Genomic DNA, 25,496 nt, shown 5'->3' with positions numbered 1-25,496 from the left:
GATCCACTTGGCAAGCCCAGTAGGGGACAATGCTCTGCCCATCTGGGGCTGTTGCTCCGTTGCTCAGCAACCAAGCCATATTTTAGTGCCTGAGTCAGAGGCCACTAAACTGTCCTCAGTGCCTGAGGACAACTTGCTCAAACCAAATGAGCTATGGCTGTGGAGGGGAAGAGCGAGAGAAAGAAAAAAGGGGAGAGGAAAGGTGGAGAAGGAAGTGATTGCTTCTCCTGTGTGCCCTGACTGGGAATCGAACCTGGGACACCCACATGCCAGCTGATGCTCTACCACTGAGCAAACTGGCCAGGGCTGAAACTTTTCCTATTCTATTTTAGTGCTATAAAATATCCTTGTCATCACTACTTAGTTGGAATCCCACAAATTTTGATTGTTGTATTTTAATTTTCATTCAATTCAATATATTTAAAAAATTCCCTTTGCATTTCTTCTTTGACCAAATAATTATTTAGAAAAGTGTTGTTTAGCCTGACCAGGTAGTGGCACAGTGGATAGAGCATTGGAGTGGAGTGCAGAGGACCCAGGTTCAAAACCCCAGGGTTGCCGGTTTTAGCACAGGCTCATCAGACTTGAGCATGGGGTTGCCGACTAGAGCATGAGATCATAGACATCATAGACATGACCCCATGGTCACTGGCTTGAGCCCAAGGTCGCTGGCTTGAGCAAGGTGTCACTGGCTTAGGCTAGAGCCCCCTGGGTCAAAGTACATATGAGAAGCAATCAATAAACAACTAGGGTGCTGCAACAAAGAACTGATGCTTCTTGTCTCTCTCCCTTTTTGTATGTCTGTGCCTATCCCTTTCTCTGTCCCTTTTTCTGTCCTCTGTCTCTCTCATTAAAAAAAAAGAAAAAGAAAAAGGAAAGTGTTGTTTAATGTCCAAGTATTTGGAGATTTTCCTGCTATTGATTTCTAGTTTAATTCCATTGTGCTCAGAGAATATACTTAAATTCTTTAAAACTGTTAAACTTTACTTTATGGTCAAGAATATGGTGCGCGCGCGCACACACACACACACACGCTTTTTTCTTTGAGAGAGAGAGAGAGAGAGACAGACAGAAAGGGAGAGAGATGAGAGGCATCAACTCATAATTGTGGCAACTTAGTTATTCATTAAATGCTTTCTTATATGTGCCTTTACTGGGGTGTTTCAGCTGAGGCAATGACCCCTTGCTCAAGCCAGCAACCTTGGGCTTAAGTCAGCAACCTTGGGCTTGAAGCCAGCAACCTTTGGGCTCAAGCCAGCGACCATGGGATCATAGTCTCATGCTCAAGCCAACAACCTCAGGGTTTTGAACCTGAGTCCTCAAAGTCCCTGGCTGATGCTCTATTCACTGTACCACCACCTGGTCAGGCTATTTAAAAAAAATTTATTAATTTATTGAGAGAGAGAGAGAGAGAGAGAGAGAGAGAGAGAGAAGAGTGAGAAGCATCAACTTGTAGTTGCTTCACTTTAGTTGTTTATTGATTGATTGCTTCTTGTATGTGCCTTGACAGGAGGTGGGGGTAGGGGGGGCTCAAGCCAGCGACCTTGGACTTCAAGCTGGCTAGCCCATACTCAAGCCCTTAATTTTGGAGTTTTGAACCTGGGACCTCAGTGCATCAATGGTCAGGTGAATATAGTCTATTTTGATAAGTGTTCTGTGGGTGCTTGAAAAGAATACGTATTCTCCTGTTGTTGGGTCTTTTGTAAATGTCAATTAGATCCTGTTGGTTAATATTTTTCTGCATCTTTGATTTTCTCTCTAGTCGTTCTATCAATTTTCAAGAGAAGGGCATTGAAGTTTCCAACTATAATTCTGGATTTGTTCTTTCAGTTTAATCAGTTTTTGCTTCACATATTTCACAGCTCTGTTGTTTGGTGGTGGGTATGCCTTTAGGTTTCTATGTCTTTTTGTTGGATTGACTCTTTTATCATTATCTAATATTCTTCTCTGTACCTGATAGTCTTTGCTCTGAAATCTACTTTGATATATTAATACAGCTAATTCTGCTTTGTTTTGATCAAAGCTATTATGGTATATATTTTCCCATCTTTTTACTTTCAACCTACTTTTATTGTTTTTGAAGTTAGTTTTTTTGTAGATAGAATATAGTTGGGTCATTTTACCCTCCATTCTGCCAATCTCTTTTTTTTTTAATTTTTAAAATTATTTTATTTTATTTTATTTATTCATTTTTAGAGAGGAGAGAGAGAGGGAGAGAGAGAGACAGAGAGAGAAAAGGGGGGAGGAGCTGGAAGCATCAACTCCCATATGTGCCTTGACCAGGCAAACCCAGGGTTTTGAACCAGCAACCTCAGCATTTCCAGGTCGATGCTTTATCCACTGCACCACCACAGGTCAGGCTCCAATCTCTTTTTAATTGCTATATTTAGGCTATTTAATTTAATATAATTATTGGCATGTTAGCCTGACAATTTATTTGCGGTTTTATGTTTGTTCCCTCAGTTTTTCATTTCTCTGTTTTCTTGTTCTTATTTTCCTGTGGGTTACTTAAATATATTTTTAAGAATTTCATTTTAACCTGACCAGAGGTGGCACAGTGGATAGAGTGTTGGATTGGGATGCAGAGAACACAGGTTCGAAACCTTGAGGTGGCCGGCTTGAGCACGGGGTTGCTAGCTTGAGTGTGGAGTCACTGGCTTGAGCGTGGGATCATAGACATGACCCCACAGTTGCTGGCTTGAGCCCAAGGTTGATTGCTTGAGCCCATAGTTGCTGGCTTGAGCAAGGGGTCACTCACTCTGCTGTAGCCCCTCGGTCAAGGCACATCTGAGAAAGCAATCAATGAATAACTAAGGTGCTGAAACAAAGAATAGATGCTTCTCATCTCTCTCCTTCCTGTCTATCTCTATATGTCCCTTTCTCTGTTTCACTCTGTCTTTGTCACAAAAAAAATAATTTCATTTTAATTTACCTATAGTGTTTCTGAGTATACGTCTTTGAATAGATTTTAAGTGATTGCTCTGTTACATTATATCTACATACTTATTATTGGTATCAACATTTTACCAGTTTAACTGTATAGAAACCTTAACTTCCTTTCTTCCCATTTATCTTAAAATTCTCTCTATATCCATTCACATCCATTTCAGACAATAAGTTCTGCTTCAACTGTCAAATATAACTTAGAAAACGCAATAGAAAGTGTATATATCTGTCCATATTTTATTATTTCCATTGTTCTTTCTTCCTTCTGAATATTCCAAGATTCTTTCTTTTATAATTTACTTTCGGTTCCAAAAACTTCCTTTAACTATTTTTGTTAAGGTAGGTCTGCAGCTGACAAAGTCTCTCAGTTCGTCTTCATTTGAGAATATCTTTATTTCTCATTCATTCCTTAAAGATATTTTTACTGGATAGAGTTCTAGGTTAACAGTTCTTTTGTTTCAGCATTTGAAAAACCACTATGGTTCCTTCCTCCCTCCCTCCCTCCCTCCCTCTTTCTCTCTTCTCTCTTTCTTTCTTTCTTTCTTTCTTTCTTTCTTTCTTTCTTTCTTTCTTTCTTTCTTTCTTTCTTTCTTTCTTTCTTTCTTTCTTTCTTCCTTTCTTTTTCTTTCCTCTTTCTTCTTTCTTTCAGCAAAAGAGAGAGACAGGCAGGAAGGGAGAGAGATGAGAAGCATCACCTTGCAGTTGCGGCACTCTTAGTTGTTCATTGATGGCTTCTCATATGTGCCTTGACTAGGCGACTCCATCCAAACCAGTGACCCCTTGCTCAAGCCAGTTACTTTGGGCTTTAAGTCAGCAACCATGGGGTTATGTCTATGATCCCACACTCAAGCTGGCAACCCTGCACTCAAGCCAGATGAGCCCATGTTCAAGCCAGTGACCTTGGGGTTTCAAATCTGGGACCTCAGCGTTCCAGGTCGATGCTCTGTCCACTGCGCCACCACCTGGTCAGGCACCTCCAATATTTCTGATGAAAAAAATCTATTGTTACTTGTTTTTTTCCCCCTTTATAGGTAAGGTGCCAGTGTTCTGCTTTCAAGAATTTGTCTTTAGTCTTTAAAAGTTTAATTATATTATGTTTTAGAAAAGATTTCTTTGTATTTATACTGTTTGAAACTCACCAGCCTCTTGAATATTTATGTTTATAACTTTTGCCAAATTTGGAAAATTTTCAATGATTATTTCTTTGAATATTTTTTCAATTCTACCCTCCTTCCCCTTTTCTCTTGGACTCTGATGACATGAATGTTAGATCTTCTGTTATAGTCTCACAGGTCTCTGTGGCTTTGTTCATTTTTTTAAAGTCTATTTTCTCTCTGTTGCTCAGATGGGTGATTTCAATTCTGTTTTCAGGTTCATTGATTCTTTCCTATGACCTCTCCATTCCGTTGTTGAGCCCATCCACTGAAGAATGTGGTTTTTCAAATTTTGGTTATTGTAATTATTTTGTTCTAAAATTTCTATGTGGTTCTCCTCTGTACTTCTTTTATTTTGGTGAGATGTGCTATTTTTCCATTTGTTCCAAACATGTTCATAACTGCTTGTTAAAACATTTTTATGGTAGCTGCTTTAAAAATCTTTCTTAGATAATTCCAACATCTGTGTCATTTCAGTATATTGATGTCTAATGTCTTCCCATTCATAGTGAGATTTTCCTGGTTCTTGATATGAACGATTCTTTTTTTTATTGTATTCCAGATGTTTGAGGTATTATGTTATAAGATCCTGGATCTTGTTTAAATTTTCTGCTTTAGCAGGCCTCTCTGACAATGTGCCAAATGTGAAGTGAGGTTTCCAGATAATTATCACCAGGTGGGGTATGACTGTATTTGGCCTCTGATTATAACCCAGAAAAAAGGGTGCCTTGTTAGTTCTAAGGTGGGGTGGAAGTTCAGTCTCTCTACATGGCCCCCATTGTCACTCTGGGGATGGGGAAGCTTCATTATCATCAGGTGGGCATAATGAAGGCCTTTCCACTAGGCCTTCATTAATACCACCCTGCCTTGTAAGTAAAAAGGTACCTCACTGCTGCTCCCACATAGCCTTCACTCTGCCTCCTCTGACACCAGCTCAGGGACAGAGATTAATGTTGGGTAGGAGGGTGGGAGTACAAGCTCTCACATGAGTTCCATGGACACTAGGAATAGGAGCTCTTGTTTCCACCAGGTAGGGATAAAAGTCCTGGATATACAGGGCTTCTCTGATGATCTCAGCAGCAAGCTGTCTCAAGAAGGGGATAAACTAGAATTTCTGAAGTCTTTCTGAGCCATGTGATTCGGAACTTTGTATAGGAGAGAAAGTGATGATTTGGATTTGTTTGAGAAGAAGGAGAAATAGTGTCTATGTGTGAGGGAGCTTTGTAAAAAAGCACGGCCCCTGGCCCAGCCTATGCCTTCTGAAACCTATGTTTCACTTGAGTCCTGTATGAACTCGAAGAGAACATATTTTCATGTTTTTGCACACAGGTAGGGCTCCCTGAGCAAAGAAAACTGGAACCTGGGTTAAAGAACAAGTTTTAGCTATTCACCTGAATAGCCAGAGACCTCTGAAGAAAGTTAGAGACTTATTTCCCTGTGTTTGCATTTCAAAGGGGTATGTGTAAAAGGAGCCAGTTGCTTATATTCCAGAGGTCTGTAAATGCCAAGATTTCTCTCATCAGTGGAGCAGGAAAACTCCTATATTAATAACTTCAGGGTTTCTCTTTTGCACACAAAATTCCCTTATGTGCAGGATGACATCTGGCTCTCATTGTGTTGCTTGTGGAGCATTGGGTATGGGAAAGAGCACAGTTACTACTGTAAGTAATACTAACTGTGATAGGAGGTTTCTAGAGCTTTCAGGATAACATGAGCAAATATAGATATACTCACCACAAATGGGAGGAGGCACTCATGCTGATTTTGTACCATGTATAAGCTGAAGAGGGACATGCGGCTGGGGCCCATTAAGCTGCAAACTAGAGAGAAAAAGTTCTGCAGAGCCTCACAGAGGTTGGAGCAGATGTCAGCCCAGCATGGTAGAGAGATATGCACAATGAGAAGCCGTGGAGGTTGCTGGTAAATCGGTGTGGGATTGGAGGGCCCTTTACCAGTAGTTCGCCCATGATACATGGCAGTCAGACCAGAGGTGGACTGCAGCCACCACTTGGGTATTCTCTGCACCTATAGGAAGCAAGAAAAATCACTGGCTTTTGTAAAACTGAATTTTATGCTCTGTTGAAACAGGAAGTACAGAAAGGAGTCACTGAGTAACTCAAGCTTCTCTAGGCAGGCTATTCCATCATTTTTAAAAAGTGTATGAGTCCATTTACGTTCAATGTCTAGAACAGGCAAATCCATAGAGACAGAAAGTAAATTAATGGTTACGAGAGGTTGAGGGAAGAGGGAAATGGAGACTGACTGCTAATGGATAAAATGCTTCTTTTAGGGAGATAAAAACATTCTGGAATTATAGACTGTAATGGATGGCCATACTTGTGAATATAGTAAAAACCACTGCTTTATACACCTTGAAATGATGAATGTTTTGGAAGGCTTATCCATATTAATAGCTCCCAAGCGATCTAGATATTTGCCTGTAATGTAAGGCTGAGAATGCTTAGAGATGCTGAACAGAACTAATGAAAAAGTTACACAAAAGTCTAACTTCAGTCCCCTCATAAACTTCCCCTCATAAACTTCATTTCTTTATTAGCACTTATTGTGCTGTATAGTAATTTGTTTCTATGACTTCCTTTCCCACTATATTGTAAATTTCCCAAGGGTAGAGAACCTCTTTTGCCAAGTTTATCAGTGCCTAGCATATTTTTTTTTGGGGGGGTAACATAGTAATTCTTTAAAATTTTATTATATATATATAATAATTTTTTTTATTATATATATATATATAATATAATTTTTTTTTAAGTGAGAGGAGGGGAGATAGGGAGACAGACTCCTGCATGTGCCCCAATTGGGATCTACCTATCAACCCCCATCTGGGAATCAACTGAGCTATCCTCAGCTCCTGAGGCTGATGCTAGACTAACCAAGCTGTCCTCAACACCTGGGGCCAATGTTTAAACCAATCAAGCCACTGGCTGCAGAAGGGGAAGAAGGAGAGAAGGGGGAGAGGGTGGGGAAGAGAAGCAGATGGTCGCTTCTCATTTGTGTACTGACTGGGGATTGAACCCAGGATGTCTGGATGCCAGGCCAACACTCTATCCACTGAACCAAAGGCCAGGACCCATAGTAATTCTTAAAAATTAACATATGACCACGTTTTCCCCTTTAAGACCTGTTCAAGATCCTTCATGACTTGGCCTGCAACTTTAGTGATTAAATTCCTAGAAAAATATATCTAATTAATACTAAATAAAAAAAAAAAAACCCAAATACTCTATAACCATTAAAGAAACTTAACTAGTAGTTAAATGTCTTCCCACAAAGTAAATGACAGGGTCAGATGATAATGCCAATGATGAGTTCCATTGTATTCTCAAAGACAAAGAATTTCAATCTCAATTTCTTTCAGAGATAGGAGAGGGAATATCACTCAATTAATATTTCTAGGGTAGCATAACTTTTGATATCAAAATCAGAGTACTATTGTAAAAAATTATAGGATAATCTCATCCATGAATTTAGATATAAAAATATTAAACAAAATATAACCAAATTGAAAATAAGGATATATAAAAGAAATTGTGGAAGAAATAAAACTCATTGTTTGCAGGTGATATGATTGTGCATATAGAATATATAAAAATTTAGCTTTATCATTTCCTTCAAAAGGTCTGCTCACAGTTTATTAAATTTTATTCTTAGAGATTATCTTTTTAATGCTAATTACATGACATATTTTTTAATTTTGTTTTTAGTTTGTTGCTAATGCATAGAAATATAGTTGATTTCTGTATATTGATTTTGTATTTAACAACTTTGCTGCATTCTCTTAGTAGTTATAACCATTTATCTGTAGATCCTTTTGAATATATTTTGTTCACAATCATATAATCTGTGAATAATGACATGCATAAGGTACATGAACAAAGTCATATCATAGCAGCAAAAAGACCGTAACAGTTTGTTCATAATTACCCCAAACTGCAAACAACACATACGCTAATCAACACTAGCATGGATAGATGATAGTATATTTATACATACAGCAATAAAAGTGAGTGAACTAGAGTTACATGCAACAACATGGATGGCTCTAAGAAACAATATTGAATAACAGAAGCAAGATATAAAGAATGCATATAGTATAATCCCATCTATATAGATTTTTAAAAATAAGCAAAATAACAATAATGTTTAGAGATATGTATGTAATGATAAAACTATTTCTAAAAAGCAAGGAAATAATTATCACAAAAATTAAGATTGTGATTTTCTCTAGAAAGGCAGAAAGGTATTATAAAGAACAAAAGGGGGAGGTTATGGGATGTTGGTAATATTTTCTTTCTTGACCTTTATTGTAGGTATATGGGGCTAACTTTATAATTATCAAACTATGTTCAGGTTTTATGAAATATTCTATATATATGTTATATTTAACAATAAAAATATTTCAGTGATGTCATTTAATAGACTAAACAGCCAGAGGAACTTAGTGAAGGTGAACTCATCAACAAAAAAAAGTGGTTATGACAAAAAAAAAAAATGTCCTAGGCAAAGTGCCATTGGCAAAAATACTTTGTGTTAGAGACACAAAGGATAAAATATTGGAAACCGATTCAAACTTAGGAGTATAGCAATTTGCTAAGGCACAGAAAAGATAATTGCTCTATCATAGTTATGCCTTGAGAAGAAGACAAGCACAAGCACTATTCAAACTACTATTGATAATTTTTACAAAGAAGTAAAACACTTTAATTATTAATGTTTCTAAAGTTTTAAATTATAATGTGCTAAAAAGATACTAATTTTATTATTTTTTGTTCCCTGTACATTTATCACTGACAATAAGAGAACTTTTAACATTGGATAACAATTTTGAGAGGTCCTGGAAGAAAAATAATTTTTCTCATTGATTATTAAGATCACTTTGAATGGTTTCAGCTTGCACAGCCATTTTTAGATCCCACACTGTGCAATTCCAAGACTGTACTTTAAATGAGGTAAGAGGCAGCTCTCTTCCCTATATTTTCAAACATGATCAATTAATGCAGCTGATGCGTCTGGGCATAGTGCTAAACAGCATCTGGCTATTTCTGACCCTATACTATACTCTCCAGCTTTGTCAAGAACACCCACTTATTGGTTTCCCCCTGCAAACTGGTTCAACGTGGAACTGGGCCTTGATCCACCAAAAGCCATCAAATGACTCCCTTACTGTAAACCCTTCAACAGTTTCCAATTATATTGGACAAAATCCAAAATCCTGGGTGTGGATCCAAAATTCTGTATGTGTTTCCTTTTCAACTCTCCATCCTCATGCCATGCCAGTCCCTGCCCAACCCCCTTGCACCCTACCCTGTCCCTGGGGCGCCTCTGAAGTCCACAGATGTGGGCCTCTCACTGCGGTTCCCACTGTCGTTCTTTTCTGAGCACTCCCCTCCTTAATCCTCTCATCTTTTAGGTCTTAGAGCACCTTTATAGGCCCTCATTAAATATTCTAGAGTAGACCATGCTTTCCCAGTCTTTAGGACAATTTATGTGTGACACATGATTCAATGGCTCTCCTTCCCGCAACGCTGAGTGAAAAACTTCGTGAAGCCTGAGCACTTCTGAATCTGTGGGCCTCATTAAAAAAAAATTTAATAGTTTTTCGTGGGCCCTAAAAACTTCACTTTTTCTCTGACATAAGTTAAAAATCAAAACATTTTCTTTGATTCTTTCATTATTTTCTTCTACGTTTAAATAAAGTTAGAACACTTTTTGTGGGCCCCTCAAAGTGTCGCGAGTTGTGGGCAAGGCGCCCACCGTGCCTGACGGACGCATGGGTTGCGGAACCCAGGCTCGGGAGAGGCCGCCCGGGAGACAAGGCGTCTGCCTGTCTTCTCCTCAGAAACGTGTGCCAGGCCGGCCCGGACCCGCCGTGGGCTTCCGCCTCTGGGCTCTGTCCTCCCGGGCCTGAGCTGCCAGCACCTGCCTGGGGCGGGGCCGGGCGCGAGCTGGCCGAAGCCCAGCCTTGGAGGTGACTTCTCCTGTTTCCCACCTGTTCCTCCCTGAGGCCCTCGTTAGACCTTCTCTTGCCTTGAGGTGTGGAGAAGCGCCAGTGGCCGCCTTTGTGTGGGAACGCAAAGACCCGATTAGGTCCTGGCTCTTCGCCTCCCCGCGCGCGCCTGCGCAGCGGATGGCGCCCCCCTCAGGCCTGCGGCGGCCGGGCGGGGCTGCTCTTCGCGGGAGCCACCTCGGGGTCTACCGCGGGTGGCACCACAGAACTCGATCTCCACGCCCCGGGGCGCTGGGCACAGCCCTTCTTTGATCCTTGGTAGAGTTTTGGATCTCTATGGAGAATATTATGCTAAACTTGATACTTCCTCGTCAGCGACCTCCATGAAAAGCATTCCAGTGGCCCCCCATCGTGTTCTTAGCTTTAATCTTTCTCTTTTAGATCATTCATTCACTTATTGAGTCAGTCACTCTTCTATTCAATGAATATTTGTTGAGGGCACATTATGTGCCAGTCACGGTGCTAAGACTGGGATACAGTGGACACATAAGGGTCCCTGCCCTCAAGGAAGTTAGAGTGTAGTCTTCCCTCAGGAAGCTCTTTGAAGTCTTTTCAAACCTCCACAATTCTATTAGGGCCTGCCCCTCTCTCACACTCATTTTCATTTACTTGCTGTTGATTCCTATAGTCCCTTTGACAAAATCCAGTTGGGATAGGATTGTCCTGGTCCTTATCAGTGGGTCACTCTGGGTCTTCAACTCTATCTGGTTAAATGGGATTTTTTCTCTGCATTAGCCTACACATCGGATAGGAAAAAATAATGCTAATACCATATCGGAAATGGATAAGCACCCTCTCCTGTTTCCTTCTTTATTATTGTTTCCTCCTTAGTCTCTCAGTTCATTGCCTGAGATGCAGGTTGGGGGAAGGGAAATCAATTTACCAAGGACTAGTTCAGGACAGGGTAGAACCAATAGGAAGAGAGTCACCTGCCTATGTTCTAGTTCCACTAACTCACTTTTGCTCCTCTCAATTGCTGCTCCAAGTAAAACCAGAAACATTTAAACAATGTGACCCAGGTGTAGGAATCAGATATCCAAAAGACTTCCTGTGTTTTGATATAAAGGGTAATTTCTCAACAGGTCTTTTTCACATAGTCAAAATTCCTGTCTCTAATCACCAGATTATCCTTTACACTGATGTTAGAATTATTTGGTCATGCCATTCTTTGGCTTAAAAACTGTTTGTGTTTCATTTTTGGTTTCAAGATCTGTTATAACTGACCCCACCTACCTTATCAGACTCAAGTCCAACAATGTCTTTATTCAGCTTCAAACCAGAACATGTATTGTTCTCACCTACAGTAAATTTCTCTCTGTACTCTCTATACATTGTTTTATCCATCTGGAGTATCATTGATTGAAAAATGTGCCAAAGACTGTGCCAGACTTGGAGGACTATGACGTGATTTCCTGAAGGCCTCACTAAACTCTGAGGGTAACAAACTGAGGTTGCTGAGAAAGTGCCTTGCAGACTTTCAACTACAAGGAGGTTAATTGACCAAGGGCATCAGCTGCTGCCTTAGAATCCACTGTTGTCTATGCACGGAGATCCACTTTCCACAGGCTGCTCCCAGCCAGTGACTAAGTGTGGTGGGGAATATTATGTTAGGCTTGATACTGGAAGACACAGGACTCCTGCCTGCCCAGGTGGTGGTGCAGTGGATGCGTTGGACTGGGATGCGGAGGACCCAGGTTCGAGACCCTGAAGTCGCCAGCTTGAGCACGGGCTCATCTGGTTTGAGCAAAGCTCACCAGCTTGGACCCAAGGTCCCTGGCTCGAGCAAGGGGTTACTTGGTCTGCTGTAGCCCCATGGTCAAGGCACATACGAGAGAGCAATCAATGAACAACTAAGTTGTTGCAACAAAAAACTAATGATTGATACTTCTCATCTCTCTTCGTTCCTGTCTGTCTGTCCCTATCTCTCTCTCTCTCTGACTCTCTGTCTCTGTAAAAAAAAACAAAACAGCCCTGGCCGGTTGGCTCAGCGGTAGAGCGTCGGCCTAGCGTGAGGAGGACCCGGGTTCGATTCCCGGCCAGGGCACATAGGAGAAGCGCCCATTTGCTTCTCCAACCCTCCGCCGTGCTTTCCTCTCTGTCTCTCTCTTCCCCTCCCGCAGCCGAGGCTCCATTGGAGCAAAGATGGCCCGGGCGCTGGGCATGGCTCTGTGGCCTCTGCCTCAGGCGCTAGAGTGGCTCTGGTCGCAATATGGCGACGCCCAGGATGGGCAGAGCATCGCCCCCTGGGGGGCAGAGCACCACCCCTGGTGGGCGTGCCGGGTGGATCCCGGTCGGGCACATGCGGGAGTCTGTCTGACTGTCTCTCCCTGTTTCCAGCTTCAGAAAAATGAAAAAAAAAACAAAAAAAAAAAAAAAAAAAAGGAAAAAAACAAACAAACAAACAAACAAAAAAACAAAACAAACAAAAAAAAAACAAGACACAGATCTCCTCTACTGGACAATTTTGGCTCAGTGAAACAGCCTTGCTGAATTCTCACAGTCTAGGATGCTTCCTTTCCTCTTTTTTTCACTCAGGGCCAGACTGGCCTCACATTTGACTGCTCCTCTAGCCTCTCCCATTTTTTCCCCCCATTTTCTCTCATGGGTGATTCCCTTAATAAAATCCTTGTAAGTTTAATCTAGTCTGGGTATCTGCTTCTTGGAGCCTGACTAATACATGAATATTTGATCAAATAATTTCAGACAATGTAATAGGCACTAATAAAGGTGTTAAACAAACAATCACAAATGATTTATTGACTGCCTACTATATGCCAGGCTGTGCTAGGATCTGAGAATAAAATTATCTCTGCCCTCTTGGGGCGTAAAGTCTATGGAGCATAGACAAGTACTTAGGCAACAGCAATGTGGTATATATGTGTTACCACAGGGGAAGTGTAAGGTTATGGGAGTATATAGGAAAGCATAGACTTGGAGAATCGGGGCATGCTTCCTGAAGAAAGAGATTATCATTCTGAGTTGAGTCAGTAAAGTGAATAGGAATTAGCCAAGCAAGGGGAAAGGAGAACATTCCACGAAGATGGAATTCTGGGGGAATGAACAAACTCAACCAGTCCAGAAGATTAGTGTGTGGAAGAGGTAGGCAAAGGGCCAAAAACATGAAAGGTCTTATGGACTATGTCAAGGTATTTGGATTTCACCCTCTAGCAACAGTGGGGTGGGAAGCTGGACTGAAGTGTTTTAAGCAGAAGAGCCATATGATCTGATTAGTGTAAGTAGAGAATATTTTATCTGCTTTAAGGAGAATGGATTGGGGGCTGGAGTTGAGGTGGTGGTTGCTAGGACTGGAGACAACACTGGAATAGAAAGTAGCTCAGGCAAGAGATGATGGTGGCTTGAATTAGGGTATTGGTAGGGGGATGGAGAGATGTGGTGAAAATATTTAGGAGTTAAAATTAACAGGTCTTGGTGATCGACTGGATGAAGAGGAGGATTCAAGAATGATAGAACCTTGAACATAGTAGGCATTTAATGAATATTTATTAAATAAATGAATATAAAGTTTCTGGCTTGGACAGCTGGAAAGATAGTGGTGCTATATACAGGAATAGAAAATGTTGGTTCTACCATGTACCCACTTACTCAGGCTGGAGTAGGGGTGAGAATGACAGTTCAGTTTTGGACATGTTGAAATGAAGGTGTCTGTGGGACACAGAGGAGATGTTCAATTGACAATCGAATGTATGTACTAGAACCTGAAGAGCGAAATATGGCCTGGAGATGTAGATTTAGAAGAAGAAGTTAATTAAATTGGTAAAAAGGAGGCTGCTTAGGGCAGTGGTTTTTTTCCAAAGTGGGGAGGGATCTCAATCCATTAACAGGTAGCAAAATCAATTTAGTGGGCTGCAACCGGCATTTAAAAAAAATAAATAGAATAAAATGCAATACAATATAAAGTATCCGGGTTTAATAAGTAGGACTTTGTGAAAAGCTTACTCGCGGTGCTGTCGTGATAAGCCCAACCCAATTTGGAGGAAGAACTCCCACTTACACCTGGAACTAGCTCCGCCTCTACCTGGGTTGGACATCTCATCTCCTTATCCCAGCGTTCCACTCAACTCCGATTGGCTAGAGGAGAAAGTCAGCACGACCATTGGTCCCCTCTTGAAGGGGCGGAGCCGGGTTGCGGTTCGTCTGCCCGCCGCAGGCCGAACCTGGCCGAGGAGAAACGAGTAGGACCGAGGCCCGCGGCGCCGCGGCTCGGAGCTGAACCGCTAGGGTGTGCCCCACCCAGCGGTCAGGCGGAGCCAAAGATGCCGGCCTCAGCGATGCGGCCCCGCCCGGGCTGTGGGCCGCCTATCGGCTCGCATATCCCGCTGTTGCTGTTGGCGGTGCTAAACGTCCCGGTGTTTGCCCGCGTCCCCCGCTCGGTGCCCAGGACCTCGCTTCCCATCTCAGGTAAGGCGCGGGCGCCCTCTCCCTCAGACCTTGCCGCGCCCAGGCCCCGCCCGCAGGTGCCCCCACCCACCTGCCCTCCGGACCCGGGCAGCCACCCCGCGGGCCCCTCGGACTAGCGCACCGCGTCCCACGCTGCCCACCGCCCGCCAGAATCCAGGCGGGACGCCCACGCGGTGCTGCTCCACCGCATCCCACGCCCTCGGCTCCGGTGAAACGCCCAGGCGGCTCTCGCGGCTCCTTATTAGCAGGACCGCGGGAGAGTTAAGCCCCTGTGGTGCAGACGAGAGGTCCAGGGATGGAATGAGAGTTGCCCGAGGCCATCCATTTCGAAGTTCGCTCTCCCTTATTACCCTTTTACCTGACATGCACCGGTCACGCCAGTTTGACACCCATCCTGCTTCCAAACCCAGAGATCTTGACTCTCCTTCAACCACCATACTTCTGATTACCAGCTCAGCATTTTCATCCGCCCACTTCTCAAATTCATTCCCACACCATCAGTTCTACCCCCACCCTTTGCCTTGCTTGCAACCCTATTATTCCCCCATTCACTTCCCAGTTCTTTCACATCTCTAACACCAACTCCCATTCTCCCTTTATCCGATCCATAATAACTCTTAACTTCCTAACGTTGCCAGCTCTCTCTACCCATTCCCTACATTGAATGTTGGGAAACCATTCAACGAATTGAGTAAAATTCTGTTTAAATGATTTTGAAAGTCATCAGAAAGAAAAAAGGAGGAGGGAGATATAATCCTTTCAAAAGATGTGGAAGAAGCCAGGGGATGACACAAGATTAAGAGTGGTCATCGGAGTGATTCACACGTAAAGGCTCGCTGCTGAGGTGCGCATGCGTGTGGCTCTACTTTTCTACTTTTCTTCTCAGTGGGCATTGGGTGTTAGCACTTTGGGCAGACTGAACCAGTGAAGCCAAGAGGCCCACCTGTTGTCAAAAACTCACAACCAGGTGATAGTAATTTAGTCTCAACTTCAGACCAGTGACATAGGGATGTTTTGAATCCAGAAGACAATGTTGTAGTCAGATACAGTTGATGTTGCCAGGCTGGGTTGATGTCCAGGAATCCAGAGAGGTCTAGATGGCAAGGTGAAGCAGAGCTGGGGATACAAAGGAAGGTGGGGGACCCAGGGCAATTCTAAGCTCGAGAGGTACAGCACAGTCATGAAGGGTGTGGGAAGATGGGGGGAGCGCCATACATCAGCAAATCTAGGAATGAATGGTTGCTGGCCACTCTGTCAGTCTAAGGGCAGCTGAGCAGATGAAGCAGCTAGAACAGAGCTGTATTGGCGCTGGATAGCATTCTTAGAGCCAGATGTTTGGCTAAGGAGGGCAATTATGCTAACTTATTTGTTATAATCTTTAAATAAATAAGAGTTTTGAATGCTGATGTGAGGTTTAGTTGTGGCCAAAACAGAGCTCATACTTAAGGAAGGAAGAAAAGACCAATTTGTGAAACGTGTAGTATGTATCAGATTTTTCCATGTGTTATATCTCATTTAATTCTCTCAACAACCCTGGATGGTGATATTTACAGATGAGGAAAATGATGCTCAGAGAGGGCAAGTAACTTATCATACAGCTGGTAAGTGAAAGAACCAGATTTAACGTCGGCTGATCCACTTCCAAACCATATATACTCTTGCCCACTACACTCTCTAGCTTTTTGGGTAGAAAGGAAGTGGGAGGAAATCAAAGGTTGTGGGAGAAAGAGGAGATAGTCTCCTACTGTATTAATGAAAAGAGTAATAAGCATTTTCTTTCTAAGTAAAAATAAATTATTATTAGTTGTGATTTTTAAAAAGGAAATTTACAGAGGAAAGTATTTGTACCTTCTGTAGGTATTTTCAAATTGTGTCATGCTGCTATGAATAGAAATTACAGAATTAATATTTATGCTGTTTTTAATAAAATGTTCTATTTTTATAGTAAAAGCATACTTGACTGAATTGTGTGCTAAATATGCTGGCCTCATCAGTTATCTATCTTTGGAAAAGTTAGATGGCCTGTCAGGCTCTGTTTTTTCTCCCCTAATGGCTACTAAATGAATGGTATTTGGAAGAAAACAAAAATTGGCCCCTTTGGCTTTGCCCTTGTGGACCTAACCCTTATGAAGCAATGGCTGATACCACTTTTCCTTCTCACCCACTTTTTCTGCCAGAGGCTGACTCCTATCTCACCCGGTTCACTGTCCCTGAGACATACAATTATTCTGTTCTCCTTGTGGATCCTGCTTCCCATACCCTTTATGTTGGTGCCCGGGATGCCATCTTCGCTTTATCTCTGCCCTTCCCAGTGGATAGACCCCGAAAGGTGAGAGGTGAAAGTGGGGAGAACCCCAGAGCATGTGATTAAATCCAGGGTTTTATGAGGTATGAGGGGGTGTTGTGGTAGGAGGGGGGGGGACTGTTGGTGAAAATGAATAAGGGGAGGTCATCAATTACATTCTCTCAGCTTAGGGTGATTGGGCCTCATGGTCCCTGGAGGGGGGCTATGAGGGAAGTTCATGATGATGGGAGAAGGCCACAGTGACCCAGTTTTAACTGACAGTGGGCAGAGGAATCAGAATCATACTACTCTAGGACAATTAGGTTTCAAACTTTTTTGACTATCCCTTAGTAAGAAATATATGCTACATTTTGACAAAGTGTATACTGACAAAACTTTCTTGAACCAATATCTACTCTAGTATAAGTGATACATTCTGATATATTTTGTTAAAAATAATGTTGGTCATGATTTCAGTATTGATTTCATTACTCATTAATAGGTGGAGACCTTCAGTTTTAAAATCAGTGCTCAGGGGTTGGGGAATGTCTCTGAAGTTCCCACACTGATGAAGGTTGTAGAACTGTTACCTACTCTGACTTGGTAGATTTAAGGGAGAGTCGGGGGAAATGGTCATTCCTCCTTTCTCAGATTGACTGGATGGTGCCCGAGGCTCACAGACAGAACTGTAGGAAGAAAGGCAAGAAGGAGGTAGGTGTTAATCTGGGCCCTGTCCTGAGTGTCAGTTGAGACCTTGACCTAGCCCTGACTCTGTGTGTCAGTCCCCTGCAGTGCTGCCATCCTAATGGGCCCAGGCAGGGACTCTAACACCATCTCATCACCCATCATTTCTGATCCCAGAGCTGCAATTAACTGGCCTGACCCTATCCTATCTTTCCTTGTACCTGCTGCTTCTGATTCTCTCTAATCATCTCTGACCCCCAGGACGAATGTCACAATTTTGTCCAGATTCTCGCCATTGCCAATGCCTCTCACCTCCTCACTTGTGGCACCTTCGCTTTTGATCCGAAGTGCGGGGTTATTGTGAGTGACAGGGCTGGGAGGCTGGGAAGGGTCTTCTATGAGTGACCATGATGGGGGGCATGTTTAAGGCAACCCTTGTGCATGATAAGCATTGGGGATGAGGGATGTCCTCACAGGGTGGAGCCTTTGTCTGCCACTGGAGGAGGGTGGGGAGGGAGGGTGTCTGTAGAAGGTAAGTTATACAAAGTGTAAAGAAACCTGTAGTGGGACAGTGAAGGAAGTTAGGGGTACTAGTGGGATGGGAAGAGGAGAAATCCAGGGAGGACTTCAGAGACTAGTAACTCATGTTGCCCTTGTCCTATGCATGCTAAGTCTATTTCTTTTTTTCTTTCTCTCTTCTTTTTTTTTCTGCATTCATTTTTTAATCAGCACAGTCCATGCCTATTTCTTCCTCCACTGCATGTAACTCTCAACCATTTTCTTTCACTGCCAACTGCATTCTATGTGGGCTGTGACCCTTTGCTCTTGTGAGCTTCTGAGATCATTGCTCACTAATGTGGCATGTGCTGGCACCATATACTGGATCTTGCCTTCAAGTGGCCACTTTGTAAGCTATGTTTTCTTCTAGGTCCTGATCATTGATGCTGAAGCCCTGGCCTTTCCACCCATATACCCAGGCAGGCTTGGGACATATATACCCCTAACCACATCTGGGCTAGTCATGGCATCAAAAGTCTCTGGGACTGGTGACAGCTCAGGAAGGGTCTTAATGTTTTTGAGCCCTCATCTTTTTCCATCAATTATCCAGTAGTCAGTCACTGGTCGTCTGTTAGCACATATTTGTGACACAGCCTTGGGGTGAGTTGAAAGCCTCATATATCCTTTGCATCCAGTGGCTTCCCTTCTTGATTAATAGAGCAATAGAAGGGAGTGCAATGACTCCTTTTCCTGACGCTGACCTTTAATTGTAGATCTTGACTTGACCCTTCTGCAATCTTCAGTAATCCTTGCCACCTAGATCTAGGGAGTGTGTACCTCCAAACCTCTTTTTGTTAAAGAGCATCCTCATATCTCTGGCTTAAAATGCTACAATTATATATGCTCTCTATACAGTCAGTTTCTCTGAGCTGCCCTTGGGCTTAGTTGGGCTTATGCTGTGTCCTTTTCATGATGCAGATGATAGACTCCCTGCCAGGTGTGGATAGCTCCCTCATCCTGTTGTGTTGGGAAGATTTCCCAGGTCAGAGTGGTATTGAGAATCCCCATATATGGCCTGACCTGTGGTGGTGCATTGGATAAAGCATCAACCTGGAACTCTGAGGTCACAGGTTTGAAACCTCTGGCTTGCCTGGTCAAGGCACATATGGGAGTGGATGCTTCCTGCTCCTCCTCCATTCTCTCTCTCTGTCTCCTTCTCTCTGTTTCTCTTTCTCTCCCCTCTCTAAAATGAGTAAATAAAAAAAAAAGAGAATCTTTATATTCTATCAGGTAATATTGAGTGTCTAGTTTCCCTGTAGTCTTCACAAAGCTCACAAAGTAGCTGCAGAACTTCCATTGCCATATTTGTCCTCTTAGTCTGTGCAGGCTCAGGGAGCCCATGAATATAAATATCAGAACCATGGCTTATAGACAATAGAGTCACTTCAAGTTAGTCTCCCAGGGTCTTCTGTTCTTCTTTGGTTCTCTGAGGTGGGACCCTAATGTTGTTAGGTATCCAGACAGAAAATGTTCTGTCAGGATTGGTGGGACTTGGACCCCTGTCCACTCTCAAGGAACATCAGCACCAAGAGCAAAGCCAGGGGTCTGTGTTCTGAACTCCCCAAATTTTCAGCTCTTTTTCTGAACCCCCTTTTTGGACTATCCTTTTGTCAAGGCTTGTTTGTAGAAGAATACAGGTACAGAATTATCAGCTGTGTTAACCCTTCAAGCTACATAATGAGATCGCCCTCTAGACTTCCTGAATGCCCTCTTCTGCCTTTATCTGCTTATCTTTTTCTGCTATCTGACACCTATCTGCTTGAACAAGTTCTTGCCTTATCCTTAGTGCTGAAACTCTCGTGTCCTAGACTGATAACCCTGGAACTGTGCATAACTATTAGCTGAGAGCTTTGACCAATTAGCTGCTCCAGATACAACAGCTTGCTCAGAGAAATGAAGTTTCTTACAAAAGGAAGTTCAAGCACTGGACCTATCAGTTCCAACAATGTGGAGTGCTGCCTTCAGTGACAGCCCACCCAATATTGGAGGAAAATGTTTTAATTTGTTTTGTTGAGGAAACTCCAGCAATTATCAGAGGAAAATGTTAGTTACAATGACAACAAGACTTCACATTCATTTGAGTATCTATTTCGTCCTAGACTTGGTGCTAGGTACTTTACACTCATGATTGAGTTTAATTCTCATCACCCTATCATGATATTTAGGTATTATTTCTTTCCACTTTACAGGTAATGAAATAAAAGTTCAGAAAAGTTACGTGCCATGTCTAACATTATATAGCTAGCAGAGGCAGAGCCAAGATTCAAACCCATGTTTGCTGGCTCTGCTCTACCATCCCCAACCCTCTAGTCCAACCTGCAGTACAGAAGACCTTACCTAGCTTCAGATTCTTGTAACATTTGACCTGTTTCATGTAACAGGGACCACCTCCCCCCAAACCACCAACTACTTGGGAAAGGTTCTTGGTCAAGACAGGAAAATGAATTCCAACCCCACAGCTCAGTGAAAGACTTCTTACCTAGCTCTGATTTTCAGTTGGAGGGACTTGTCTTCTTACCACAGCTGATGTGCTGATGATACAATAAAGAATCTCAACTTTCAGAGAGAGATTAGCAGAGTAGTCTTGCCTCTTTCAGATCCTATTAAATGTCAGTTTAACCGTACAGTAATCATAATCTGTTTAGGTAATAGGAAACTCATTTGCTCAAAGGCTGTAAACCTAGACAACCTAATGATTCTATTTGGGGAAACTGGAAGAGAACTAGTTTTGATGTGATGAGTTTTTAAAAAAATGTTAATTTTATTGATTTTTAGAGAGAGAGGAAAGTAGAGAGGGAGAGAGAGGAAGGAACACTGATCCATTCCTGTATGTGCCCTGACCAAGAATTGAACTGGCAACCTCTGTGCTTCAGAAAACTGTTCTAACCAACCGAGCTGAGTTTTAAGGGGCTGATAAGTCCAGCAGTCAAGTACAAACATGGACTAGGGTTGGAAGATCTAAGACTTGGAAAATTTGGGGAATGTTTTGCATAGGAGGTCTGGCTGGCAATATAAGAATAAATGAGATATTTAAAGTATATTTGAAAAGGAATAAGGATAGATTTTTTTTTATTCATAATTAGGGATTAGAAAGAAGAGAAATAACCAAAGGAGGCAGAGAAACAATTATTGATAGATAGGAGGAGGGACTCCAGGAGGCCAGGAGGGTGCAGTTTCTTTCTTTCTTTCTTTTTTTGTAAGCGAGAGGAGGGGAGATAGAAAGACAGACTCCTGCATGTGCCCTGACCAGGATCCACTCGGCAATCCATGTCTGGGGCTGATGCTCTAATCAACTGAGCTATCCTCAGCACCTGAGGCTGACGCTTGGACCAACTGAACTATCCTTAGCGCCCGGGGCCAATGCTCAAACCCACTAAGCCACTGACTGTGAGAAGGGAAGAGGGAGAGAAAAGGGAGAGGGAGGGGAAGAGAAGCAGATGGTCACTTCTTATGTGTGCCCTAACTGGGTATCAAGCCTGAGATGTCTGCATACCAGGCCAATGGTTTGTCCACTGAGCTAGTAGGCCGGGGCCCAGGAGGGTGCAGTTTCAAGTAAGTCAAGAGGTAGAATATTTCAAGGAGGGAAGTAAGTCAAAAGTAGCAAAAAATTAAAGATTAAAGAGAATGAGAACTGAGAAAAGGCTCGTCTTTTCAGTCCTTGGTCAAATGTAAGGAAGTAGTTTCAGGCATAGAGATTGGAAAACATAATTTGTTTTTTAGGAATAACAGGTGGTTCAGGTTTGGTTAGGAGAAAAAATTCATTTAAAAAGTATTAGAGCTTAAATAATTCAGGCTAAAGAGTTTCTACTATAGGCCATGGTGAGCCATTTTGTCATTTTCTTACTCAAAAATGTATCAAGTCAGTGACTGATAGTCTAGGAGTATTATTCTGGGGGGCTATGTTGAGTAAATTGGGGACGAGGCTAGGCAGTGTGGCAGAAAGGAAGTTACTGCTATAGTTGAGGTGAGAGGTAAGAAGGGCCACAGCAGCAGCATGTGTTAACCCTGTCCCCAAAGTGTTCAAATATCTTGGTATTCTCTCACTGAATGTCATCTTTTTCCTCAGGCAAGGATGCCATGCAGGTAAGGTGCTTGGTCCTCCATTCCAGAAAACTGTTTGACCCAGTACTCTCATTTGGTGGACTTCAGATCACATCTGATTTTAACAGGCCTTTTTCAAGACTCTCCATAAAATAAAACTTTGTTTGCCAATTAAAGTAAATAGACAAGCAGTCAGAATATAGTATACTTATGTTCAGGGGACATATATCTGTATTGCTACTCCAGCTACCATCTAAGTTATTAAGCTTTAGCAACATCACTGGCCCGTACTAGTTTGCAAGCCAGAAGTGCCTAGTGCTTCTATGCCATAAGTTTGATTCTTAATCAGACACATTTAATGTTCCCTGTCAATCCTAGGTTGACGTCATCCTTGATTTCTGTTTTAGAAGGTTATCTTGAAGCCTCTCTTAACGCATGATGCTTAGCTAAGGTTACTTCTGGCTGGCTCTTAACACCTTTCACCCCCTCCCAGGTCACTCCTTCTAGAGTCCCTGGATGAGGAAGGCATTTACTTAGTAAATCCTCAAATTCTGACCTGAGTGTCAGGCCTTCTCTGATTGCTGATTCTATTCCCCCTTCTGTGTATCTTTGACTCTGGTCCTGTCTTTCATTCTTGGGTGGGAGTAGGAAGAGGATGGCCCTTCTCTTTAGATACCTGGGCTGCAGATGGTCCTATATCAGTCTTTACTTTTCTTTACCCCTTTTAAGGGCTTCACACCTTGGAAACCTGCTGTCTTCCCTGGTCCTCCTTGTCCTTCAGCACTTTCTCCAGCCAGTTACAAACCCTACAATTCAGCAGCATTTCAGAGGAAAGATCTGACTTCAGCCTCTCCATCTTATCTAGGGCCATCCTAGGTGTTCCTTCATCAGAGCATGCGGTTGTTGGGTACTAGGGAGATTGAAGGAAGAGAAACAAACTGAGGAAAAGGGGGATGGCAGAGGTGGGAAGTGCAGGAATGGGCAGGGGAATCAGGAGTAGCAGACTGGGAATATGGGGATGGTAGCAGAGGAATGGGAATTGGGCTTTTCCTTCATCTGACCATCTTTGTAATTTTCATCGTGAACCTCCCTATGACCCCTAAACCAATTGCCCCCTCTGGTCTGTAGGCCGTGTCCAGTTTCCAGCAGGTTGAAAGAATTGAGAGTGGCCGGGGGAAATGTCCTTTTGAGCCAGCTCAGCGGTCTGCAGCTGTAATGGCTGGTGAGTGGGAGAGGCAAGAACCTGTGACTTCTTGCTCTAATTGCTTCCTTCCCCACCCCTGCTGTTGGAACTTTGTTTCCTTTCCTAGCAATGTCTATTATTCCCATGTGTCTTTCTAGCCTTTCCTGTTCTTCCCAGATTGCCTGTGTCCTGCTTTTCTCCAGAGTACTGTTTTCCTGGGTTCTCTCTAGAGAATGTGTTTTCTGTACCTCTAGTGTGACTGTTTCTTCTGTTAACCTCATTTTCTTTTCTCATTTTTTTCTTTTTTTTAAAGGAATCAGCTACAATGCATATTGTAATACATTTGGAAAAAAGTATAAAAAATATACACAATCTTCTAGAATAGCACTGTTCAAAAGAACTTTGTGTGATGATGAAAATGTTCTGTTTCTTCGCTGTCCAATACAGTACCACTAGCTACATGTGCCTATTGAACCCTTGACATATGACTAGGGCAATTGAAGGAAAGAATTTTAAATTGTATTTAATTTCAATTCAAATGTAAACAGTCACCATTGCTTAGTGGCTACTGTATTAAAACAGGTCTAGAGTATTCCAACTTAGAAAACCACTATTAATATTTTAGGATATTTCTTTCTAGCTTTGTGTAGTATGTGTGTGCACACACATAGACACTCATGCACATATTTTTCTGGCCAGTCCTTTGTTGCTCGGAGGAGTCAGTAATGACTATTCAATAAGTTCCTGCTTTTACTTCCTTTGAACATAGTATGTATAGTTGCTCAAGTGTTGATTGGTTCTGTCACGGCTAATGTCTAAACCTTTTCTGGAGAATGACTGCTTAGTTCTTCGGTAGCCACTAAGTGAATTGTTTGTGTGCCACATAGGCTCTATTTTAGGTTAGATAACTCTACATGCACCCTCCAAATTCAGTGAGAATTCAGCCATTTTCGCATGATAGTGTAAAACAAGCAGATTAGTAGAGATTTTGTGAATGTGTGTATATTGTAAAATTTTTAAATGTCAGGCTACATAGGGATAATTTGTGTAACTTTATATCATAGGCATTTCTGTATATTAAAATTTTTTATAAAAATAATTTTTATTTATCGATTGATTTTAGAGAGAGAAGAAAGGAGACAGGTAGATAGATTGATAGAAACATCAATTTGTTGTTCTACTTATTTATGCATTCATTGATTGATTTTTTTTTTAATTCAGTGAGAGGAGGGGAGGCAGAGACAGACTCCTCCATGTTCCCTGACCAGGATCCACCTACAAGCTCACTAGCGGGTGATGCTCTGCCCATTGGAGGCATTGCTCCATTGCTCAGTAAGCAAGTCTTCTTAGGGCCTGAGGCAGAGGCCATGGAGCCATCCTCAGTGCCCAGGGCCAACTTGTTCCCATTGAGCTATGGCTGCGGGAGGACAAAGACAGAGAGAGAGAGAGAGAGAGAGAGAGAGAGAGAGAAAGAGAAGTGAGGGGAGGAGGGATGGAGAAGCAGATGGGTGCTTTTCCTGTGTGCCCTCACTGGGAATTGAGCCTGGGACATCCACATACCAGGTCAATGCTCATCCACTGAGCCAACCAGCCAGGGCCCATTGATTGATTTTTGTATGTGCTCTGACTGGGGATCAAACCCACAACCTTGGAATATCAGGATGATATTCTAATCAACTGAGTACCAGTCCAGAACTATCAAGAGAATTTTTAATGACGTCATGCTACTAATTCTGTGAGCATACAATAATTTAATTAAACAATTTCTATCATTTATGTAAATTAATTTTACTTAGTTTATTAGTTTATTTCTAAGTTTCCTCTATAATATGTTAACACTGTAATGAGCATTTTTAATAATTAATTTTTGTCTTTATTTTAGATTGTCTACTTAAGATTTCTGGAAATAGATATTAAAGGGTATGAAAATTTTGTGGCTTATTATCTGTTGCTAATTAGGTTTTTAGAAAAAGTCTACTAATTTACACCCTAAATCAGCAGTAAATGAGAGTGTTTATTTTCCTCACATAGATTTCACCAGAATGTATTGTCATTTTAAAAGGTCTTTGAGGCTAAAAATAGTACCTTGTTTTAATTTGTATTTCTTTAACTATTAGTGAAGTTGAATATTTTTCATGTTTTAATACTGTATTTCTCCTTTGATAAATGGCCTGCTTACATTTTGAGCCAATTATCGAGTAG

The 25,496-nt window shown here is 42.2% G+C and overlaps 2 protein-coding genes across 3 annotated transcripts in view; one reads left to right on the top strand and one right to left on the bottom strand.

Annotated features, from left to right (window-relative positions):
- The window catches only part of M1AP (meiosis 1 associated protein), a 93,349-nt gene extending 83,136 nt beyond the window's left edge, over positions 1-10,213 (bottom strand). Inside the window, exons 1-2 of the mRNA XM_066377910.1 lie at positions 10,108-10,213; positions 5,835-6,125 (exon numbers count right to left, since the gene is read on the bottom strand). Of these exons, the coding sequence (XP_066234007.1) occupies positions 5,835-6,074 (240 nt within the window). The 5' untranslated portion in view covers positions 6,075-6,125; positions 10,108-10,213. The remainder of the gene's footprint in view (positions 1-5,834; positions 6,126-10,107) is intronic.
- Positions 10,214-14,326: 4,113 nt separating this feature from the next.
- SEMA4F (ssemaphorin 4F) overlaps positions 14,327-25,496 on the top strand; it is a 29,479-nt gene continuing 18,309 nt past the window's right edge. The window contains exons 1-5 of one of the 2 annotated variants that reach the window (XM_066377895.1): positions 14,327-14,544; positions 16,722-16,873; positions 17,480-17,539; positions 17,774-17,872; positions 23,240-23,333. In XM_066377895.1, the coding sequence (XP_066233992.1) occupies positions 14,400-14,544; positions 16,722-16,873; positions 17,480-17,539; positions 17,774-17,872; positions 23,240-23,333 (550 nt within the window). In that variant the 5' untranslated portion in view covers positions 14,327-14,399. The remainder of the gene's footprint in view (positions 14,545-16,721; positions 16,874-17,479; positions 17,540-17,773; positions 17,873-23,239; positions 23,334-25,496) is intronic. The other variant, XM_066377896.1, reaches the window with a different exon arrangement.

The sequence above is a fragment of the Saccopteryx leptura genome, chromosome 3, assembly GCF_036850995.1.
Source record: "Saccopteryx leptura isolate mSacLep1 chromosome 3, mSacLep1_pri_phased_curated, whole genome shotgun sequence".
Classification (NCBI taxonomy): domain Eukaryota; kingdom Metazoa; phylum Chordata; class Mammalia; order Chiroptera; family Emballonuridae; genus Saccopteryx; species Saccopteryx leptura.
Note: the sequence above shows the minus strand (reverse complement) of the source record. Positions and strands in the feature narration are given on the sequence as shown.